The sequence below is a fragment of the Pseudophryne corroboree genome, chromosome 5, assembly GCF_028390025.1.
Source record: "Pseudophryne corroboree isolate aPseCor3 chromosome 5, aPseCor3.hap2, whole genome shotgun sequence".
NCBI lineage: Eukaryota > Metazoa > Chordata > Amphibia > Anura > Myobatrachidae > Pseudophryne > Pseudophryne corroboree.
This window is the reverse complement of record NC_086448.1, coordinates 121,254,072-121,273,993: the sequence shown is the minus strand read 5'-3', so window position 1 is coordinate 121,273,993 and position 19,922 is coordinate 121,254,072. Positions and strand designations below refer to the sequence as shown.

The 19,922-nt window shown below is 42.6% G+C and overlaps 1 protein-coding gene across 3 annotated transcripts in view; it reads right to left on the bottom strand.

Annotated features, from left to right (window-relative positions):
- MYO3A (myosin IIIA) overlaps positions 1–19,922 on the bottom strand; it is a 527,514-nt gene that overhangs the window by 110,295 nt on the left and 397,297 nt on the right. For all 3 annotated transcript variants that reach the window (XM_063921638.1, XM_063921639.1, XM_063921641.1), the window contains 2 exons: positions 14,020–14,779; positions 2,827–2,971 (listed from right to left, as the gene is read on the bottom strand). In XM_063921638.1, the coding sequence (XP_063777708.1) occupies positions 2,827–2,971; positions 14,020–14,779 (905 nt within the window). The remainder of the gene's footprint in view (positions 1–2,826; positions 2,972–14,019; positions 14,780–19,922) is intronic.

Sequence of the window (19,922 nt, the reverse complement as noted above, 5' to 3'; positions counted from 1 at the left end):
ACTGTGTATGTGCAAGGAGTGTATTCATTTTATCTGTGTTATATGCTGGTTACGGATGGTCTTTGTATTATATGGCAGTCACTGTGATGCTCCCTGCATGATATAGCGGTCCTGCAATGCCCCCTGCATTTTAGGGCAGCCACTGTAATGCTCTCTGTATAAAATGGTAGGCACTATGATGATCTCTGCATAATATGATGGTCACTGCAATTCTCCCTGCATTATATAGTGGTCACTGCAATGCTCCCTGTTTTATAAAGCGGTCACTGAGACGCTCCCTACATTATGTGGTAGTCACTTGATGCTCCCCTCATTATATGGTGGTCAGTGCAATGCTGCCTGTGTAATATGGTGGTAATATGGTAATTGCGACACTCCCTGCATTATATAACAGTCACTGCCATGCTCTGTATTATATAGCGATGCTCTCTGCATTATATGGCAGTTACGGTGATGCTCCCTGCATTATATGGCAGTCACTGTGAAGCTCCCTGCATAAAATGGCAGTCACTGCAATGCTCCATGCATTATATGGCTGCCACTGTGATGCTCTCTGCATACAATGGTGGCCATTCTGATGCTCCCTGCATTATATGATGGTCACTGCAATTCTCTCTGCATTATATAGTGATCATTGCAATACTCCTTATATTATATGGTGGTCACTGTAATACTCCCTGCACTATGTAGTAGTCACTCAATGTTCCCTTTATTATATGGTGATCACTGCAATACTGCCTGTATAATACAGTGGTCATTGTGACACTCCCTGAATTATATAACAGTCATTGCCATGCTATCTGTATTATATACTGTAGCAATGCTCTCTTCATTATATGGCAATCACTGCGATGCTCCCTGCATAATATGGCAGCCACTGTGATGCTCCCTGCATTATATGGCAGTCACTATGAAGCTCTCTGCATTAAATGACAATCACTGCAATGCTTCATACATTATATGGGTGGTCACTGTGATGCTTTCTGAATTATATTGCATTCACTGCGATGCTCCCAACATTATATGCCAGTCATTGCTGTGTTGTCAGTATTCTATAGCAGTCATTGTGATGCTTCCTGCAGTATATGGCGATCACTGCAATGCTCCTCACATTATATGGTGGTCACTGCATTCCCCTCTGCATTATATGATGGCTACAGCCATGATCTCTATATTATATGGCGGTCACTGCTACGCTCTGTGTATATTATATCGGTCACTGCAATGCTCCCTGCATTTTACAGTGGTCACTGTGATTCTCCCGGCATTATATGGTGGTCATTGTGACACTCTGTTTACTATATGGTGGGCACTGCAATGCTCTATAAATAGTATGGTGGTCATTGGGTATAACATTCAACTCAAATACCACATTATTGATATTATTATTGCTATTTTTGCATAGTGCTTTAACATGCATCATATGGAAGAGAGAGGGCAGGTTTCATTCTAAAAGTGTCAGTGTAATTTATGTCCCTGTACTGGCGTCTGCCCGGTAGCTTGCCCACAGGTCATACTGTATATTGCCTTCTGATTCTGCTATGCACCACTCATATGTTTTTATTTTATTTTCAAAATGTTTACCATTTAAAACAAACAGTGGAAAACTTAGCGCTGATTCAGTTATCCATCTTTTTATAGACCTCATTCTGGCTATAATGGAGAGATGCTACATAGGGATACAGGTGTGTTCCCCAAAGAAACCGCTATAGGAGTAAAAAAGCCTCACTGATTGTGAGAATGATACGCTGATTTTACCTGTGACGAGGCATTATTTGTGGTGAATACTGGTTGTATTACACGTGGTGAAGCAAATTTGCCATTAAAGAAACCTTTATATGCACTGGTTGCCTCACCTCAGAGTGAGTATGTTATGCTACCATGCGTCACTCAAAAGAAAAGGCAAAATTGTCAGTCCTATCATCCTGCACTTAGTACATACTACACCATCCTTTCGAACTTTCCATTATATTATATGTGAGACTTGACTAAAGATGGGTACACACTGGGGGTAATTCCAAGTTGATCGCAGCAGGAATTTTTTTAGCAATTGGGCAAAACCATGTGCACTGCAGGGAAGGCAGATATAACATGTGCAGAGAGAGTTAGATTAGGGTGGGGTGTGTTCAATCTGCAATCTAATTTGCAGTGTAAAAATAAAGCAGCCAGGATTTACCCTGCACAGAAACAAAATAACCCACCCAAATCTAACTCTCTTTGCACATGTTATATCTGCCTCCCCTGCAGTGCACATGGTTTTGGCCATTTGCTAAAAAAATTCCTGCTGCGATCAACTTGGAATTACCCCCACTGGCCGATATATGGGCCGTTCTAGTGAACGGCCGATATATCGCAGGTCCGTCGGCCAGTGTGTATGTCTGTGAACTCCATCGTTCACAGACATATCACATCGGCCCCGCAGTACAGCCGACAGCCAATATATCTACCGATATATTGGCACATCGCTGTGCAACCAGCCGGCCGCCCGTACATATGCTGCGGCGTCCGGCAGTGATTGACAGCTGAAACTGGGCAGGCGTGTGTGCTTGTCCGCCCAGTTTATGACGTCAGTCCCCAACGGATCGGGCAGTGTGTATGCACAGCACACTGCCCGATCCGTCCATAGATATAGCTGCAGATCAACTGATCTGCAGATATATCTATCAGTGTGTACCCACCTTAAGCGCCATGACTTGTTGTTTATTTTTTCAAAGCTGTAAACAAGCTTCTAGCACAAAATTAATTGTACATCCCCCCAATATTCAATGCACATTTCTTCACCCTCATGATCTCAGAGACTGAAACATAAAAAACATCTTACTGTACCTATTTCATTTTCCTGCAGATCATTTTCCGTCATCATCTTTCCCCTTAAGTAAACAGCAGTGGTCTCTGATTTTAGCTGATTACACATAATCATGTCATTCAGCCTTTGTTGTAAAATTAAATAGTTCTCTGACAATCTGGAGATCTATAAAATATTAGAAAAAAGTACAATCAGACATCCATTGAGCATTTGGAAACAGGATCTTCACATTCCTTTTTTCCGCTTATATAACAACATGAAATAGGAAATAAAGTGAGGGGCATTTTTGAACACTTTGGTCTAGAAAAAGCTGTGTAACCTGTATGTTACCCATAACAACCAATCATATTCAAAGTATAATTTTGCTAGTTCAGTTTAGAAAATGAAAGAAAGCCTCTGATTGGTTGCCATAGGTGACATTACCAGTTTTCAGAAATATCTTTTAATACATTTTAATTCACATCATCACATTTAATTCCAAAGATGGTATACGTATACGGAACAATTTAAATAATAAATGTATTCCGTGCTGTGAGGTATATGCTAAGTAACGGTCAAAAGCTACAATGGTTGAAAACGAGAACTAAAAAAAGGTGTATAAATGTATTGTATACAGGCACTAACAAATACTATTTATTCAACAAATGATAGCTAGATAGATAATGGTTGGCAACTTTCTGGCTGCCCCCTGCTATACTCGCTGTGCTGTGTCCAGAGTCTCACAAGTGGCTATACTGAATGCTGCGCTATACTCTGCTGTAAACTGTACTGTTTGGTGCACTTTGCCCTAGTGCGCTCTGTTCATGTACATCTACAAGCCCTGTGATCCATGCTGTTTGAACCGAGCTACAAGTTAAAAAGCAGAAAAATAATAAAAAAATATATATTTATATTGTTTGTACTGTTTGTTGCCCTTTGTTCAAAGCTCTGTGACTCCACTCAGATTGAACAGAGTGGCGAGTTCAAAATAAATAAATAAATATATAGATCTATTGTTTGCACTGTTCTGTGCACTGTACCTTAGCACGCTGTGGCAATGTTTCATAGATGGGCAATAAATTGATGTGCTATAAAGTATTCTTGTGCCGCTGCTCTGTCACTTAGTAGCCATCCAAGACTGCTGCCGTCTTTGGCCAGTTTTGGTGAAAACAATATTGTGAGCTGTGAGGTGGTCAAAATTGACTGGAAATTAATGTTATTGAGGTTAATAATACTGTAGAAACAAACAAACAAAAAACTGCCTAAATTATGTGGTTTTAGCTTTTTCTGTCAATTTAAAAAATAAATAAAATGGAAATCCGAGATCGCTAGAGGTGCAGGATGCTGACCGATCTTGGATGTTTTTTTTAAAGGGGCAATCACTTACAATGCAAAACCATGCCTTGTAAGTGATTGCCCCTTTAAAACAACACCTGAGATTGGCTGGCATCCTGCACCTCCGGCAATCCGGCAACTTCATTACATTCCGCCCATGTTCTAAGTTTTTTTTTTTAGTATATAAAGGGGACTTTACTGGTTAGGAGAAATTCTTTTAAAAGTACCACATTTGTTATAAAACCAGCAAAGTACCAGAGATTAGCAGCATAGATTGGAGTCACTTCACCACTGGCCATGAGGAAACAGCTGGAGAACATCTTACCACCATCCAGACTGCCAAAGCATAGGTGTTTTTATAATGGGTGCAAGGTGTGGGTGCAAAATGCCAGAGTCTACTTACTGCCGTAAAAGAAGGGGCCCGCAACGGAGGCTGCACGTGGGCCTTCTCCTCTCTTAAAACACCCCTGTGCCAAAGGATAGAAAGGAAGGGTCAGGGCTAGTCGAGCTCTGCCACCTGCATTGATCCTTACCAGTGGCAGTGTATGATTCACATGCTGTGCAAATCCTTGCTACCGCACAGATTCACAAAAGAGTATAAACATTGCGATACATCCCAACACTCATTGTATGCATAGTAGTGTTAATAATGCCGATATACCTGTAAAAATACTATTAAAATCGCAAAGGATATTTCTTACGAAAAGACCTGTCTTTTGCAATGATAGGGCTTCCAGGTGGTATGTAGTTATGTGACCGGAGGTCAGGAGCCTGCCCCTACATCCCGGAGGTCACTATACCTCCCCCTACATCCCGCCCCCTTAGAATTCCAACAGTTGGCATGCCAACTAGCAGTGACTATTCCCATTGGTGAATGCCCACAACACCCATAGTGTGGGAATTGAACCTGCGGCGAGCGCAGCGCAGTGCACCGAGCCTGCAGTGAGCCCGCAAGGGACTTGTTCGCGCTCGCCCGTGCCCCCCCCCCCCCACCGGCCATCTCGATGCCGGGATCCTGTCACTGGTATGGTGACCACCGGTCACCATACCAACCCTTCCAGGTTTATGACCCAGAAGGCCTTCTGCACATGCGCACCCCTTTGATCACACCTCCAAAAACCGCAGTTTTCAGGGTTTTTGAGTCATATTAACTTCAGGGCATCCCACCTTATAAGCGCATTGAGAGTTTGTTTACTGTTTATATACCTACTGCTGTTCTCCTTCGCAATGGGTGACCAATGGATGCCAAATATTTCCTGATCACTTAACCTGAGAACAGAACAACCATATAAACCAGATCTGTCCAGTTCAGTAACTACCTGAACAAAATAAATACATACCAACCCTGCCAGGTACAAATATATCAGTATAAGGACACTTTTACTAAATATGCATTTTTTTATCTTAGAAAATGAGAACATTCCATACTATCATTTATACTTTATTTAGTAACTGTTGTTCCTTCAGGTCTATAAAGCATACTGATGGCCCCAATGTCCTTTCCAGCCTATTTTTGCAATTATTTCTGTCATCATAACATGAAAACTCTATTGTCTAAGAATTAACAACCCTGAAGAAGTCACCATAGATGAAACACGTTGGGTAAAATAAAATATTTTATTGTAATATTTTATCATTGTATTAACAAAAACTGAACAAACATACTGAACAAGTTTTTAAAGTAGTTGACATTTTTGTCAGAAATGATTATGAAAATTTATTTTTGAATATGTTATTTTGCATTTTAATAAAAAATGTTTTTAACATTTGGGTATATGTGTATATAAGGTACAAACAGAGCATCCTCAGTTCATAGCCATAAATTTATTGGAATGTCCATTAAATAAGAGCACTCCTCAGATATATTTTTTCTTTATATTTACCTCTATAGGCCCATATTGGCAAAGGGCCATTCCTCTTGGGGTAGCTGCCTAAGATAGCTGTATTTAACAGAAAATTGATTCCAGGGTAATTGTAATTAGACCTTACCATATCGATTAATAATACCGCATTAAGGAACCTTATATATATATATATATATATATATATATATACTGTACTGCTCAAAAAGATAAAGGGAACACTAAAATAACACATCCTAGATCTGAATGAATGAAATATTCTTATTAAATACTTTGTTCTTTACATAGTTGAATGTGCTGTCAACAAAATCACACAAAAATTATCAATGGAAATCAAATTTATTAACCCATGGAGGTCTGGATTTGGAGTCACACTGAAAATTAAAGTGGAAAAACACACTACAGGCTGATCCAACTTTGATGTAATGTACTTAAAACAAGTCAAAATGAGGCTCAGTAGTGTGTGTGGCCTCCACGTGCCTGTATGTCCTCCCTACAATGCCTGGGCATGCTCCTGATGAGGTGGCAGATGGTCTCCTGAGGTATCTCCTCCCAGACCTGGACTAAAGCATCCGCCAACTCCTGGACAGTCTGTGGTACAACGTGGCGTTGGTGGATGGAGCGAGACATGATGTCCCAGATGTGCTCAATTGGATTCAGGTCTGGGGAACGGGCGGGCAAGTCCATAGCATCAATGCTTTCGTCTTGCAGGAACTGCTGACACACTCCAGCCACATGAGGTCTAGCATTGTCTTGCATTAGGAGGAACCCAGGGTCAACCACACCAGCATATGGTCTCACAAGGGGTCTGACGATCTCATCTCGGTACCTAATGGCAGTCAGGCTACCCCTGGCATGTACATGGAGGGCTGTGCGGCCCCCCCAAAGAAATGCCACCCCACACCATTACTGACCCACTGCCAAACCGGTCATGCTGGAGGATGTTGCAGGCAGCAGAACATTCTCCTTGGCGTCTCCAGACTCTGTCACCTCTGTCACATGTGCTCAGTGAGAACCTGCTTTCATCTGTGAAGAGCACAGGGCACCAATGGCGAATTTGCCAATCTTGGTGTTCTCTGGCAAATGCCAAACGTCATGCACGGTGTTGGGCTGTAAGCACAACCCCCACCTGTGGACATCGGGCCCTCATACCACCCTCATGGAGTCTGTTTCTGATCGTTTGAATAGATACATGCACATTTGTGGCTTGCTGGAGGTCATTTTGCAGGGCTCTGGCAGTGCTCCTCCTGTTCCTCCTTGCACAAAGGCGGAGGTAGCGGTCCTGCTTCTGGGTTGTTGCCCTCCTATGGCCTCCTCCACGTCTCCTGATGTACTGGCCTGTCTCCTGGTAGCGCCTCCATGCTATGGACACTACGCTGACAGACACAGCAAACCTTCTTGCCATAGCTCGCATTGATGTTCCATCCTGGATGAGCTGCACTACCTGAGCCACTTGTGTGGGTTGTAGACTCCGTCTCATGCTACCACTAGAGTGAAAGCACCGCCAGCTTTCAAAAGTGACCAAAACATCAGCCAGAAAGCCTAGGAGCTGAGAAGTGGTCTGTGGTCACCACCTGAAGAACAACTCCTTTATTGGGGGTGTCTTGCTAATTGCCTATAACTTCCACCTGTTGTCTATTCCATTTGCACAACAGCATGTGAAATTGATTGTCAATCAGTGTTGCTTCCTAAGTGGACAGTTTGATTTCACAGAAGTGTGATTGACTTGGAGTTACATTGTGTTGTTTAAGTGTTCCCTTTATTTATTTGAGCAGTGTATATATATATATATATATATATATATACACACTAACTAACACACACACACACACACACACACACACACACACACACGCATTGAAAACTTCTCCACAGTTTTCACTGCGTCATGAATAGACCCCAGAGTGAGGGAAGCAGGGAGTGAGAAATGCTATGGGTGAGAGGCACTACATAGGTCATGAGAGGGTAGTAGGGAGTGAGAGGACCAGGGGTTGAGCAAGGGATGGAGAGTGTGAGAGGTGCAGGGACTGAGTGAGGGAAGCATTGGGTGAGAGGGTAGCAGGTGGTGAGAGAGGGATGGAAGAAGTGAGAGGTGTAGGAACGGTTTGGGTATGTGTGACCGGTGTTCAGGAGTGATGCGGGCTGCACTCGCCACAGGTTCTGTTCCCACTCTATGGGTGTCGTGGACGCCCATGAGTGGAAATAGTCCCTGCTGGTCGGCATGTAGTGGTCGGTATTGTGACCTGCGGTCTCCTGACCACCGGTCACATAACTACAGTACATCCCATAGGGACACAAGGAGAGCATGTGGGGATAGATAGAGTTACCTGGGATGAAGATACTGACACATAAGGTGAGTGACAGACAAAATAAATAGGTAAGGAGAGAGGAAGAGACACATGGAAAACAGAGAGCGGTGAACAAAGGGTAGATATTAGAGATACTGTAGGAACATGCACTAGACGCGTTGCCGTGACTACGGGACGCGTTGCCATGGTTACGCGACAGGAAGCCGGCTGACGTCACCGGTAGTGACGCGGATGCAGCTGCAGCGGGCGGAAGCGGACGCCGGTCCCAGCTCTCCAGCGGCGTGAAGGCTGCTCACCTATTTAGGTAAGATTTCTATGTGTGTTAGTCTTGTTAGCTATTCTTACCAAGTTCTTCATGCCTGCCTTGAAAACGGTGCTTGTAGCACCGAAACGTCGGCCTTGTCTAGGCATTCTTTAAACCTTTGATATGCTTCAGTAAAAAGCCTTATTTGAAATTGAGTGCCGCAGTCTCCATGTCTACTATCTACAATTTCTACTGAGGGCACCAAGAAGCAAGATTTTGCAGCACGGAGTGACGGTTCATACCTGTTCTATATATATATATTATATATATATATATATATATATATATACACACACATATACATACACACACATGAATAATATATACATACTATAATGTACACACTGTACACATTTTATATATATATATATATATATATATATATACACATACATACACACACACACACACACACACACACACACACACACACACTGCATCTTTAATAAGCAGTCTGCCCTGCTGCCCATGCCCAGCATACCATATTACTTACAGGCTAGAGCCGCAGCCCACAGGTATGGGTCATATCGTCTGATGCCTCACCTCAGTCACTGGCTCACTGCAGTCAGGAGGAAGAGACGGCTGACCCCTTTCATGGAGGGGCACAGATTGGTGTCACTGCTTAGTGCTTTGACTGCCCTGTACTGCTGTGTTGATAATGAGATGAGCATTTGCGTGGTGGAAGCGGGGGCGGCACATTCGTGACATCATGGTGCGATGTCATGCGCGTGGGTAGGCAGCGAGTGACTGCGGTGCAGGGAGGGCTTGGAGAGCCTTCCGCTGCACCGGGCATGCGATTCACTGACTGGTGCCGCGGCGGGGTGTCGAAGTCAAAAATATTACATAGAGACTCCACACATTATGAGTCGCTATGCTTATCGCATTTACACAGACATGCCACAAAGATATATTCAACACATGTTTCATACAGCACATAAATTGAACATACCAAGCACCAGACATCATAAGGTTTTAAATTATATAATGGAGTAACGTCATGTATGTGTTTTGCTGGAGCGGAGCAAGATGGACATGTCGTGCTTACTGTCAAAGTAACCAGATTAATGTGTAGATTCATTTGATGCCTGTGGTTAGGTTGTAGCACATTGCCATGAGTAGATATGATTAAATGTAGGAATATGAAGTCACTTTTACTGGAACAAAAGAATATATATTCAAAGGAGCATGTGATGGACAGGAAACCAGAGACCAGCAACCTTGAACAAAAGCCCTCATACTGACCAATGACTCATCATGAATGAGAAAGTTCTCTCCCCTAGACCAATAACAAGAGAGCTAGATACCCCCAACAGACTCAATGTATAGCTGATGCCACACACAGAGCCAGCTGCTCTGTTTTGTCCCAGGTGATGGTTGAGATGCTATCTGTCCAGTGGCTGTATGATTTTACTGAGAGAGAGAGTGATATGGAGCAGAGGGTGCATATATAGCAAAATATGGGGATGTATTGCTGGCTGTGTCTGTAATGAATTAGTTTGTAATAACTGCTTACTGTGTAAATTGTAACCATGTAAATATATATACTGTACATGTGATATATTGTATACATATCCTTTTAATAACAAATATATAAATCAATGAGCTTTGGAACTCAGATAATGTGTGGGTGTATTGTTTTCTCTTATGGGATGCAGTGTTTTGCGAAGTACAGCGCACATTTATAGCACATGGTATCCGCAGTATATATTAGAGAAGGCATTTTAAATATTTGTTAGAAAGTAATTTGACTTGTCCAGGGTTAGGAGCGGAAGGGGAGGAATGAGGTCGGAGGAGGCAGGGCCAGGAACGCTTCAGTTGAAGGAAATTATTTTTCCTATCTACTGCAGCACATAGCTCTGCAGAAGCTGTGGGCCTGTTTGGAGCGTGGGCTTGGAGCTGCAGCTCCATCAGCCCCATTATTAATCCATCCCTGCAGATGGAGTTAGAGTACAGGACTATATATATAAAAAAGAGAAAATTACAAACAGTGGAAAGTATAAATCTACTAGATAGGGACTACTACTCGCAGATGAGCCTGAATGGGGCTCAGGGACCAAATACAGACCAAATAGCAATCTCATTGACATATTCAATAGAGCCTATGGAAGAGCAAACACAATACTAACCTAGTTAATATCAAGTAGGCACAACATTGATAATATACTAATGAACTGTATCTCCATACAGTGCCATTATAGACTACTGGCTAATCATTGTTTATTTAAGGAAAATAGACAGTGGGTTATTTTCGTTCATGCCCCTTGGGGCAATTGTATCCAATCTAAGGATCTAATAAGTTTTTTTGCGTAAAAAAAGTGCCCTATCACCACCACGTGCCGGAGGTGGGATCCAGTCAATAAGTTTACACCGTAAATTGGAAACTAGATGTCGTAAGTGAAGAAAGTGGCGTGCCAGAGGTTGTTCGGCTGTTCCTGATTCAATTGCTTGATGAATAGAAGTGTGATGATTTGCCATTCGATCACGAAATCGCCTGGTGGTCATACCGACATAGTAAAGGCCACTACTATGTAGTAATAGGGTATTCCTGTCCGTGGGTTTCCTAAATAGTTTTGTTTGAATAGTATTGTCTTCTAGTATCACTGTAATGTCCAATAAGTCAATCTGACATCGACATGGTGAGTAAATTTGACCGGATTATCTAAATTAAGGGCTGTAACCATCTCATGAAAAGACTCAATAGTGTCATTCCAAAGCAAAAAGACATTGTCAATAAACCTTTTGTAAAAAATAATCTTAGGACCATATGTAGTGAAGATGTGTGTCCGTTCATAGGCTGTCATATAAATGCTGGCATAAGCAGGTGCCAAATTGGACCCCATTGCTGTCCTGGAGCTTGAAGACCTTGTTCATGTATAATGATGGTATATAGTGAGCCAACATCCATGGTTGCCATTAATATGTTGTCCATTTTCAAATGAATATTGGAGAGCTTGTTCAAAAAATCGGATGTATCCCGCACATAGCTATCACTCTGGTGTACTATGGGATGTAAGAAGGAATCAACATATATTTCCAACGGTTGCAACAATGATTTCCTAGCTGAAATAATTGACCTGCCAGGTGGGTGAGAGAGGGTTTTATGGATTTTAGGAAGAGTGTATATGATAGGGCAACCTGGAAAATCTACAGTCAAGAACTCAAAGGTATTCTTGTCAATCCACTTGGCTTTAAGGCCTGTCAACAAAAGTTGATCGACGAAGATTTTAAAACCCGGGATAGGGTTGGTATTCTGACCAGTATAGGTACTAAAGTCATGTAATTGTCTGAGTATCTCAATATTGTAATCAGTCCAGTCCTGTATGACAACTGACTGACTGCTTAGGGTATTTAGCAGGGGCCTGGGAGGCATAGTCCTCAGTTCTAGTTCCTTGCTGCTGGCTGCTGTTATCTTTTACACTTGTGACTACGTTACTGCACCTTGAAAAAGGTCCTGGCTTGGACCGAAACGTCGGTTAACTTGTAACCATTTGGAACTGTGAGATGTTTTTTTTCTTCATTTTTTCCTTAATAAATTATCTTTGTGTATTATCATTATAGAAGTCTGGAGAGTGCTATCATTTTCACTATTGTGGAAAACACTGCACTAGTCATGAACTATCATTTTCTGTCATTTTTGTCACAATTGTCCTAACCAACATTGAGGTTACGTTAAAAGGCAACTAGTAGGTTTAAAGTTGAAATTTACAGTAAAACAGCAAGAAACAGAAACAGGAAACAGCTAGCAGTTCTCTTTATGAAGCACTTAAACTTGCATCTGAAAACTGGAAAGAAAACAGCAATGAATTGAAAGGACCTACTTTTATTACATATTGCCATATTAACAGAAATCTCACAGAAAAAATATATTCTGTTTGAGATATGCGATTTGGAAGGTGATGAGGCAGAACTGTTCTGAACCATTTCTTTCATGGGAGGATGAATTAGGGATAATGAGTTACTGTGAAGTAAAGAGAGAGAATGACAGAGAGATAGGTACAGAGAAAAAGGGAGGGAAGGAGGGAGAGAGGGAGAGAAAGAAGTATAAGGTATAGAGAGACAGATAGGAAGAAAGAAGTGCAAGGTATAGAGAGACAGATAGGAAGAAAGAAGTGCAAGGTATAGAGAGACAGGGAAGAGAGAGAGAGAGAGAGTGAGAGAGAGAGAGAGAGAGAGAGAGAAAGAAGTGTAAGTTATAGAGAGGGGTGTGGTTCAACAAACCTACAGTAAAAAGATAGACAGACAATAGGTTGATCCTAAATGGTCACCATGCAAAACGTCAACAGGGTCAAAAGGTTGTCATGGAAAAGGTAGACAGCGCAAATGGTCAGCAGGGTAAAAATGCCGACATAAAAATGCTTGACATAAAAAAAGGTTGACATGAGTTTTTTTTTATCAAGTTTATACGTCCCTAAAATCATGTGGAAAGGAAATAGCAGATACACAATGAATATTACTTCTGTTAATATATGAGAGCGCTTTAGCAACTTCTATTCTTTAAATAATTTAGAGCTCAACTAAATAGTACCTATTTTAGACTTCAGTTTAGTCACCAGGACAGACCTGGTATCACCTGATGCACAGAAAGTAGCAGCGCTAGATAAAATTAAATGGATGGATGAGTGATTAAACAGTTAAAATATTTAATAGTGATATTAAAAACATAAGAAGTGAATGACTGCCATAAGCACCAATTGTTGAGATCTATACAGGCACTGTGTGACTGGTGAAGACTTTCAGAAACCATGCTGAGGTTCTGCAACAATTTTTGAACTATGGGGGTAATTCCAAGTTGATCGCAGCAAGAAATTTTTTAGCAGTTGGGCAAAACCATGTGCACTGCAGGGGAGGCAGATATAACATGTGCAGAGAGAGTTAGATTTGGGTGTGGTGTGTTCAATCTGCAATCTAAATTGCAGTGTAAAAATAAAGCAGCCAGTATTTACCCTGCACAGGAACAATATAACCCACCCAAATCTAACTCTCTCTGAACATGTGATATCTGCCTCCCCTGCAGTGCACATGGTTTTGCCCAACTGCTAAAAACGTTCCAGCTGCGATCAACTTGGAATTACCCCCTATACCTCTAACGGTGAATGTGTGCATTACCTGTCCAGGCGAAATTGTGCTATAAAGTCCCTGTATTGCTTATTTCCTGCTCCTAACCAAGGAGGGGAGAGTATAGATCTCAACAATTGGTGATTATGGCAGTAATTCTCTTCTTATGTTTTTAATATCACTATTAAATATTTTAACTGTTTAATCACTCATCCACCCATTTAATTTTATTTAGCGCTGCTACTTTCTGTGTATCTGTTGTGTTTAGTAGGTCTGACTAATATCTACATTTAGCAGCTGCATTAGAAAAACTCACCCGTAAGCGCCTGATTCCACGCTTGGGTATTCTATTACTTTGCTGTTACTCACCTGCTCTGTAAAGAGGGCCAAATCTTCAATCTCCTTTAGCACACTCAGTGCTTTATTACTTGTTCTGTCCTCTTCCAATGTGTTGTTCCTCTTTAATTTTCCTTCTTTCTTTAGTTTTTCTCCATCTCTTTGACCATTACTTTGTATGACTACGGCTGCCTTGTCTTTATCGTGTTGGTTTTCAAGATGTTCTATACTGTTCTCATAGGATTCTTCGTCCTTTATGGATATCTTTTCCCCAGCAACCTGGTGGAGATCTTTTTGGATTTCGCTGTCTGTGTCATGATTCATATCATGACTGTTGGACAAGGATGTACTTTTTTTCTCTGCCTGCCTCTCCTCTTGGAGTTTATTTCTATCTCTGTAGCCACGGTAGTTGCTTTGAATAAGTGTAGCAGCTTCATCTTTATCTTCTCTTTTATCATTTGTGTCAACGTCTAAGTCACCGGAGTTATTTTTCTGCTCCAGACAAGCATCGTCATCGATGTCCATTTTAGACTCCACCCGATTATTTTCCTGCCCCACGGCATCTTCTATTTCTTGTTCAGAATGCTGTAAGTTCTCTTCATCTTGGTTTCTTTGGTGTCCATCTTTCATATGCTTCCTTTGCAGGTGACCTCTGATATGGCTTTGTATTACCACGGCTGCTTCATCTTCACTTTTGGCATTAGTTGGTTGTTCGGTGTCAGTCTTCTCCTCTGATTGATCAATTATTGTCATGTCATGTGTATCTTTACTTTGTTTCCTCTGCAATGATTCCCTGCCAATGCATCAAGTTTGTATTGTATTATTGTATTAAGGTCTTTACTTCAATTTTTTTTCTATTTATGAAGAATATACATTTATTTAATTTAGTGCTTTTTTCTGGTGCTTCAAAGTGGCAACACCTTATTTAAGAAAAAATAACATTTGGTTATGGAAACAGGAAAATAATCATCTGAAGACTTGTCCAGAGTATGGAATCTACTGTAAATCATGTATTAACTTGTACGTTAGGTGAGTACTAGTAAAAGTTTTCTGAGTATTGGTACCCGTTATTAAAAAAGGCACTCTGGGGTAAATGTAATAGGGGTATATACAATTGCTGTCGAAACTGCCATCTTGTCTGAAAGACGGCACTTTTCGATCTTTCAGGTCGGAAGGGGTTCCGATCTATTCGATCCCTGGCTTTTTGTTCTGACAAATTTGGGAATTCGACTAGACGGAAAGCACGTGGATCAGCGGAATAGCCGCTGATCCGCTTGCTTCTGTTGAAAACGGGACCAAATTCAACAGGTTTTGGTCCCATTTCCGCCAATCTCAATCCAACTTTAAATAAAGTCGGATTGAGCAGGGTGTCCCCCTGGCCAGGCTCCTCACTCCAGGCAGCCGCCGCTGACAGCTCCTCCTGCCGCCGCTGACCGCTCCCCCCAGCCGCCGCTGACAGCGCACCGAGCAGCCGCCGACAGCAGAACGGGACACCGGGAACGGCCAAATCAGACAGTCGGATTTGGCTCAAATCCGACAGTCGGATTTGGCCGCTCATTGAATAGGGCTTGTCGGATCCATTCAGACAAATGCATGTCGGAATGGATCCGACTTTAATTGAATATACCCCATTGTCTGCAAACCGCAGGGTTTGGGGGCTTCCCTGTGAGTCTTCCCTATGTTTTAAAGCGTATCCGGACTATATATCTACACTTTAAAGGTCTACAGTCAAAAGGTCTACCACTAACGGTAGACATGCATTAGGTCGACAGGGTCAAAAGCTCGACATGATAATGGTTGACACACATATGGTAGACACTATTTTTAAAAAAATTCAGCTTTTTCATATGTTACCATCAACGTGGACTACGATTAGGAACAGTAACCTGTGCCGAGCACAGCGAGGCACCTTGCCCGAAGCATAGCGACCAAAGCGAGCCATGCGAGGGTACGCAGTACACTAATGGGGCTTGTTTGTTGCAGAAAAGTAACACAACCCCCCCCCCCCCCCCAAAAAAAAAAAGTTGTCTACCTTTTTTTGTGTCGACCTTTTGACCCTGTCAACCTAATGCATGTCTACCATTAGGGGTAGACCTATTGACTGTAGACCTTTTTAGTGTAGCTCTAATAATCCACACCCATTTTAAAGTAGCATTCATTTAAAAGGCGATACAAGGTTGCCTTTTAAATGGCTATTACATTTACCCCACTCCATGTATTAATCTAGAAACATGAAATTATAGTCTCTACTAATTGTTTCAGGGTTATAATATCTACAATACAGTATGGAGGATGTGTTCATATTTATTTTGAGGGTTGTGAAAATACTATTTGAATTTAAAGTTGTTCCATTCAAAATAAAATATACTGTAGATTAGATGAAATACATCATAGAGATGGTTATTATAATGCTGAATACATAGTGAATGTAACTGTTAACAGCTAACAACAGCCTATGGTCAAATAAAGTGTATAATATATTCAACAAATAGAAATATAATTTCACACAGTGCAAACATATTTATCAGAACATACTGTATGACAATGGATCTCAATTACAGTTAGGAGCAAAGGGTAAGTGTAAGGGGGGCAAATGCAATCTTATTATTTGTATTTTTTTTTACATGCAGAAAAAATACCGTCTGCTATTGGATATACTGTACAACACAATGGGCCTAATTCAGAGTTGATCGCAGCAGGAATTTTGTTAGCAGTTGGGCAAAACCATGTGCACTGCAGGGGGGGGGGGGGAGATATAGCATGTGCAGAGAGAGTTAGATTTGGGTGTGGTGGCATACTTGCCTACCCTCCCGCATCCTGCGGGAGACTCCCGGATCACAGTGGAGTCTCACGCTGCCCCGACACACCACACAAATCCCCCGGATTATTAACTGCAGCACCCGGACTGTAATGCATGCACAGGTCACCATTTTCCTGGAGACCAGTACATAGCATTTAGCAACAGGAAATAGCAGCCTATCTGAAGACACAGCAGCTGATTACATGCTGCCTCTAGTGATGACATTTCTGGGCAGTGATTGGGCAGTGTAGTACCACATGTCCCGCACAGAGGGAGCAAAATGCTGGCTGCGGTACTGTTCTGAAGTAATCATAGAGCCGCCCAGCGATGTGACAGCAACGGCCCGCTGGGGACTGGGAGCAAGAAGGACAGCTGAGAGCACCAGTAACACCCCCTACCACATAGTGAGTGAATACCTCCTCCCCCACCACTTGGTAATAATCCCCAGCTCCTCTCTCCCTCCCATTACACTGGGTGCTCACCTTCCCTGCTACTACATACTCCCCTGCCCCCACCCACTCCTTACATCTGGTCATTTACAACAGTGTGTGTGTGTTCTGGATGGCACTACTCCCAGTGTGTGTGTGTGTGTGTGTGTGTGTGTGTGTGTGTGTGTGTGTGTGTAGGATGGTGCTGCTCCCATTGTGTGTGTGTGTGTGTGTGTGTGTGTAGGATGGTGCTGCTCCCATTGTGTGTGTGTGTGTGTGTGTGTGTGTGTGTGTGTGTAATATGGCAATGCCCCCAGTGTGTGTGTGTGTGTTCAGGATGGCACTACTCCCAGTGTGTGTGTTCTGGATGGCACTACCCCCAGTGTGTGTGTGTGTGTGTGTGTGTGTGTGTGTGTGTGTGTAGGATGGTGCTGCTCCCATTGCGTGTGTGTGTGTGTGTGTGTGTGTGTGTGTGTGTGTAATATGGCAATGCCCCCAGTGTGTGTGTGTTCAGGATGGCACTGTCGCCCAGTGTGTGTAATATGCCAGTGTGTGTGTGTGTGTGTGTGTGTGTGTGTGTGTGTCCAGGATGGCACTACTCCCAGTGTGTGTGTTGTGGATGGCACTACCCCCAGTGTGTGTGTGTGTGTGTGTGTGTGTTTGTGTGTGTAGGATGGTGCTGCTCCCATTGCGTGTGTGTGTGTGTGTGTGTGTGTGTGTGTGTGTGTGTGTGTGTGTAATAAGGCACTGTCCCCAGTGAGTGTGTGTTTAGGATGGCACTGCCCCTAGTGTGTGTGTGTGTGTGTGTGTAATATGGCACTTCCCCCAGTGTGCATGTGTGTAAAATGGCACGGTCCCAGGTGTGGGTGTGCGTGTGTGTAATATGGCACTGCCCCCAGTGTGTGTGTGTGTGTGTGTGTGTGTAATATGGGACTTCCCCCTGTGTGCATGTGTGTAAAATGGCACTGTCCCCAGTGTGTGTGTGGGTGTGCGTGTGTGTAATATGAGACTTCCCCCAGTGTGCGTGTGTGTAAAATGGCACTGTCCCCAGTGTGTGTGTGGGTGTGCGTGTGTGTAATATGGCACTGCCCCCAGTGTGTGTGTGTGGGTAATATGGCACTTTCCCTAGTGTGCATGTGTGTAAAATGGCACTGTCCCCAGTGTGTGTGTGGGTGTGTGTAATAAGGCACTGCCCCCAGTGTGCGTGTGTGTAATATGACACTGCCCCCAGTGTGTGTGTGTGTAATATGGCACTGCCTCCAGCGTGTCTGTGTGTAATATGACACTGCCCCTGTGTGTAGGATGGCACTGCCCATGTGTGTATAGGATAGCACTGCCTGTGTGTGTGTAGGTTGGCACTGCCTGTGTGTGTGTAGGATGGCACTGCCCGTGTGTGTATCTGTGTGTGTAGGATGGCACTGCCCACTGGGGTGCCCAAACAGTGGAGGTTTTAAAAATACTCATTACTCAGGACTAATTTTTGTTGAGTCAACCATTGTCACATACTGGGGATCATTCTGACTTGGGTGCAATGTAAATTAGCAATTTTTACAACTGCACATGCCACCCATACAAAATCCCTCTCTGGTAGCACGCTGCACTTAAATTACCACCTGCCACTGCAGAACACCCCTTTGGGTGGAGAATGACACGCCCCCTAAACAGAGGTCCGTGCTGTGCACGGCGCGTTCTGATGCAGACTAAAATCTCCCTGAAACTAGTTTTCAAAAGTAGGCAAGTATGGGTGGTGTGTTCAAACTGAAATCTAAATTGCAGTGTAAACATAAAGCAGCCAGTATTTACCCTGCACAGAAACAAAATAACCCACCCAAATCGAACTCTCTCTGCACATGTTATATCTGCCACACCTGCAGTGCACATGGTTTTGCCCAACTGCTAACAAATTTGCTGCTGCGATCAACTCTGAATTACCCCCAATGATTGTAATTTAGAGTTTAGCTAGGACATGTTACCCTCCCAAATCTAAATCTGCCAGGGATGCTCAGCGGGCTTCTGACCGCCGGGATCCCGACTGCCGGCAATGTAACTGCATCCCGGCTCAGCTAACCAATACTTTGCTAGCCAGTCTTGGGAACTTCTGCATACAGTATGTGTAGTACAACTGGGAACCCCCACTTGGGTTTCGAGTTCCACTTTTCAGGAAAATTAATTAATAATTACAAATATATATATTTAAATACTTGTAAATAGGAGAAAGAAAAAATATAATTTAATATCATTACTTTAGGGGGAAAAAAATATTTTTTTAAATAATAAAAAATAAAAATAAAACAGGTACCACCGGTGTGGAAGGGTAGTGGGGAAATGGGGGGCGAGGAGGAGTTCTTACATAGAGCTTTTAATATATGGAGCTTTTCTCCATATATAGTATTAGGTACTGTTGTGTAAATTTCGATAAGTATAGAATACTGCAAATCTAATATTGCGTTCATTGTGCCAGACATGTCTGTATTACAACCTAGTGTTCCATGGTAGTGTTACAGCCTCGTTTCCCATGGTAGTGTGTCTTGTTTTGCTTAAAGGCTAATTACACTTTTATTTATTAAAAAGCCATTTACTTTTTTTTCAATATTGTTGATGCCTGTTGAATGACATGTTATATGAGAAGGCATACATGTGCATCCAACATTGAAACATCTTCCTTGAAAAATAAAATAGGCCTTCGGGGAGGTGGAGGGGGTTGGGTA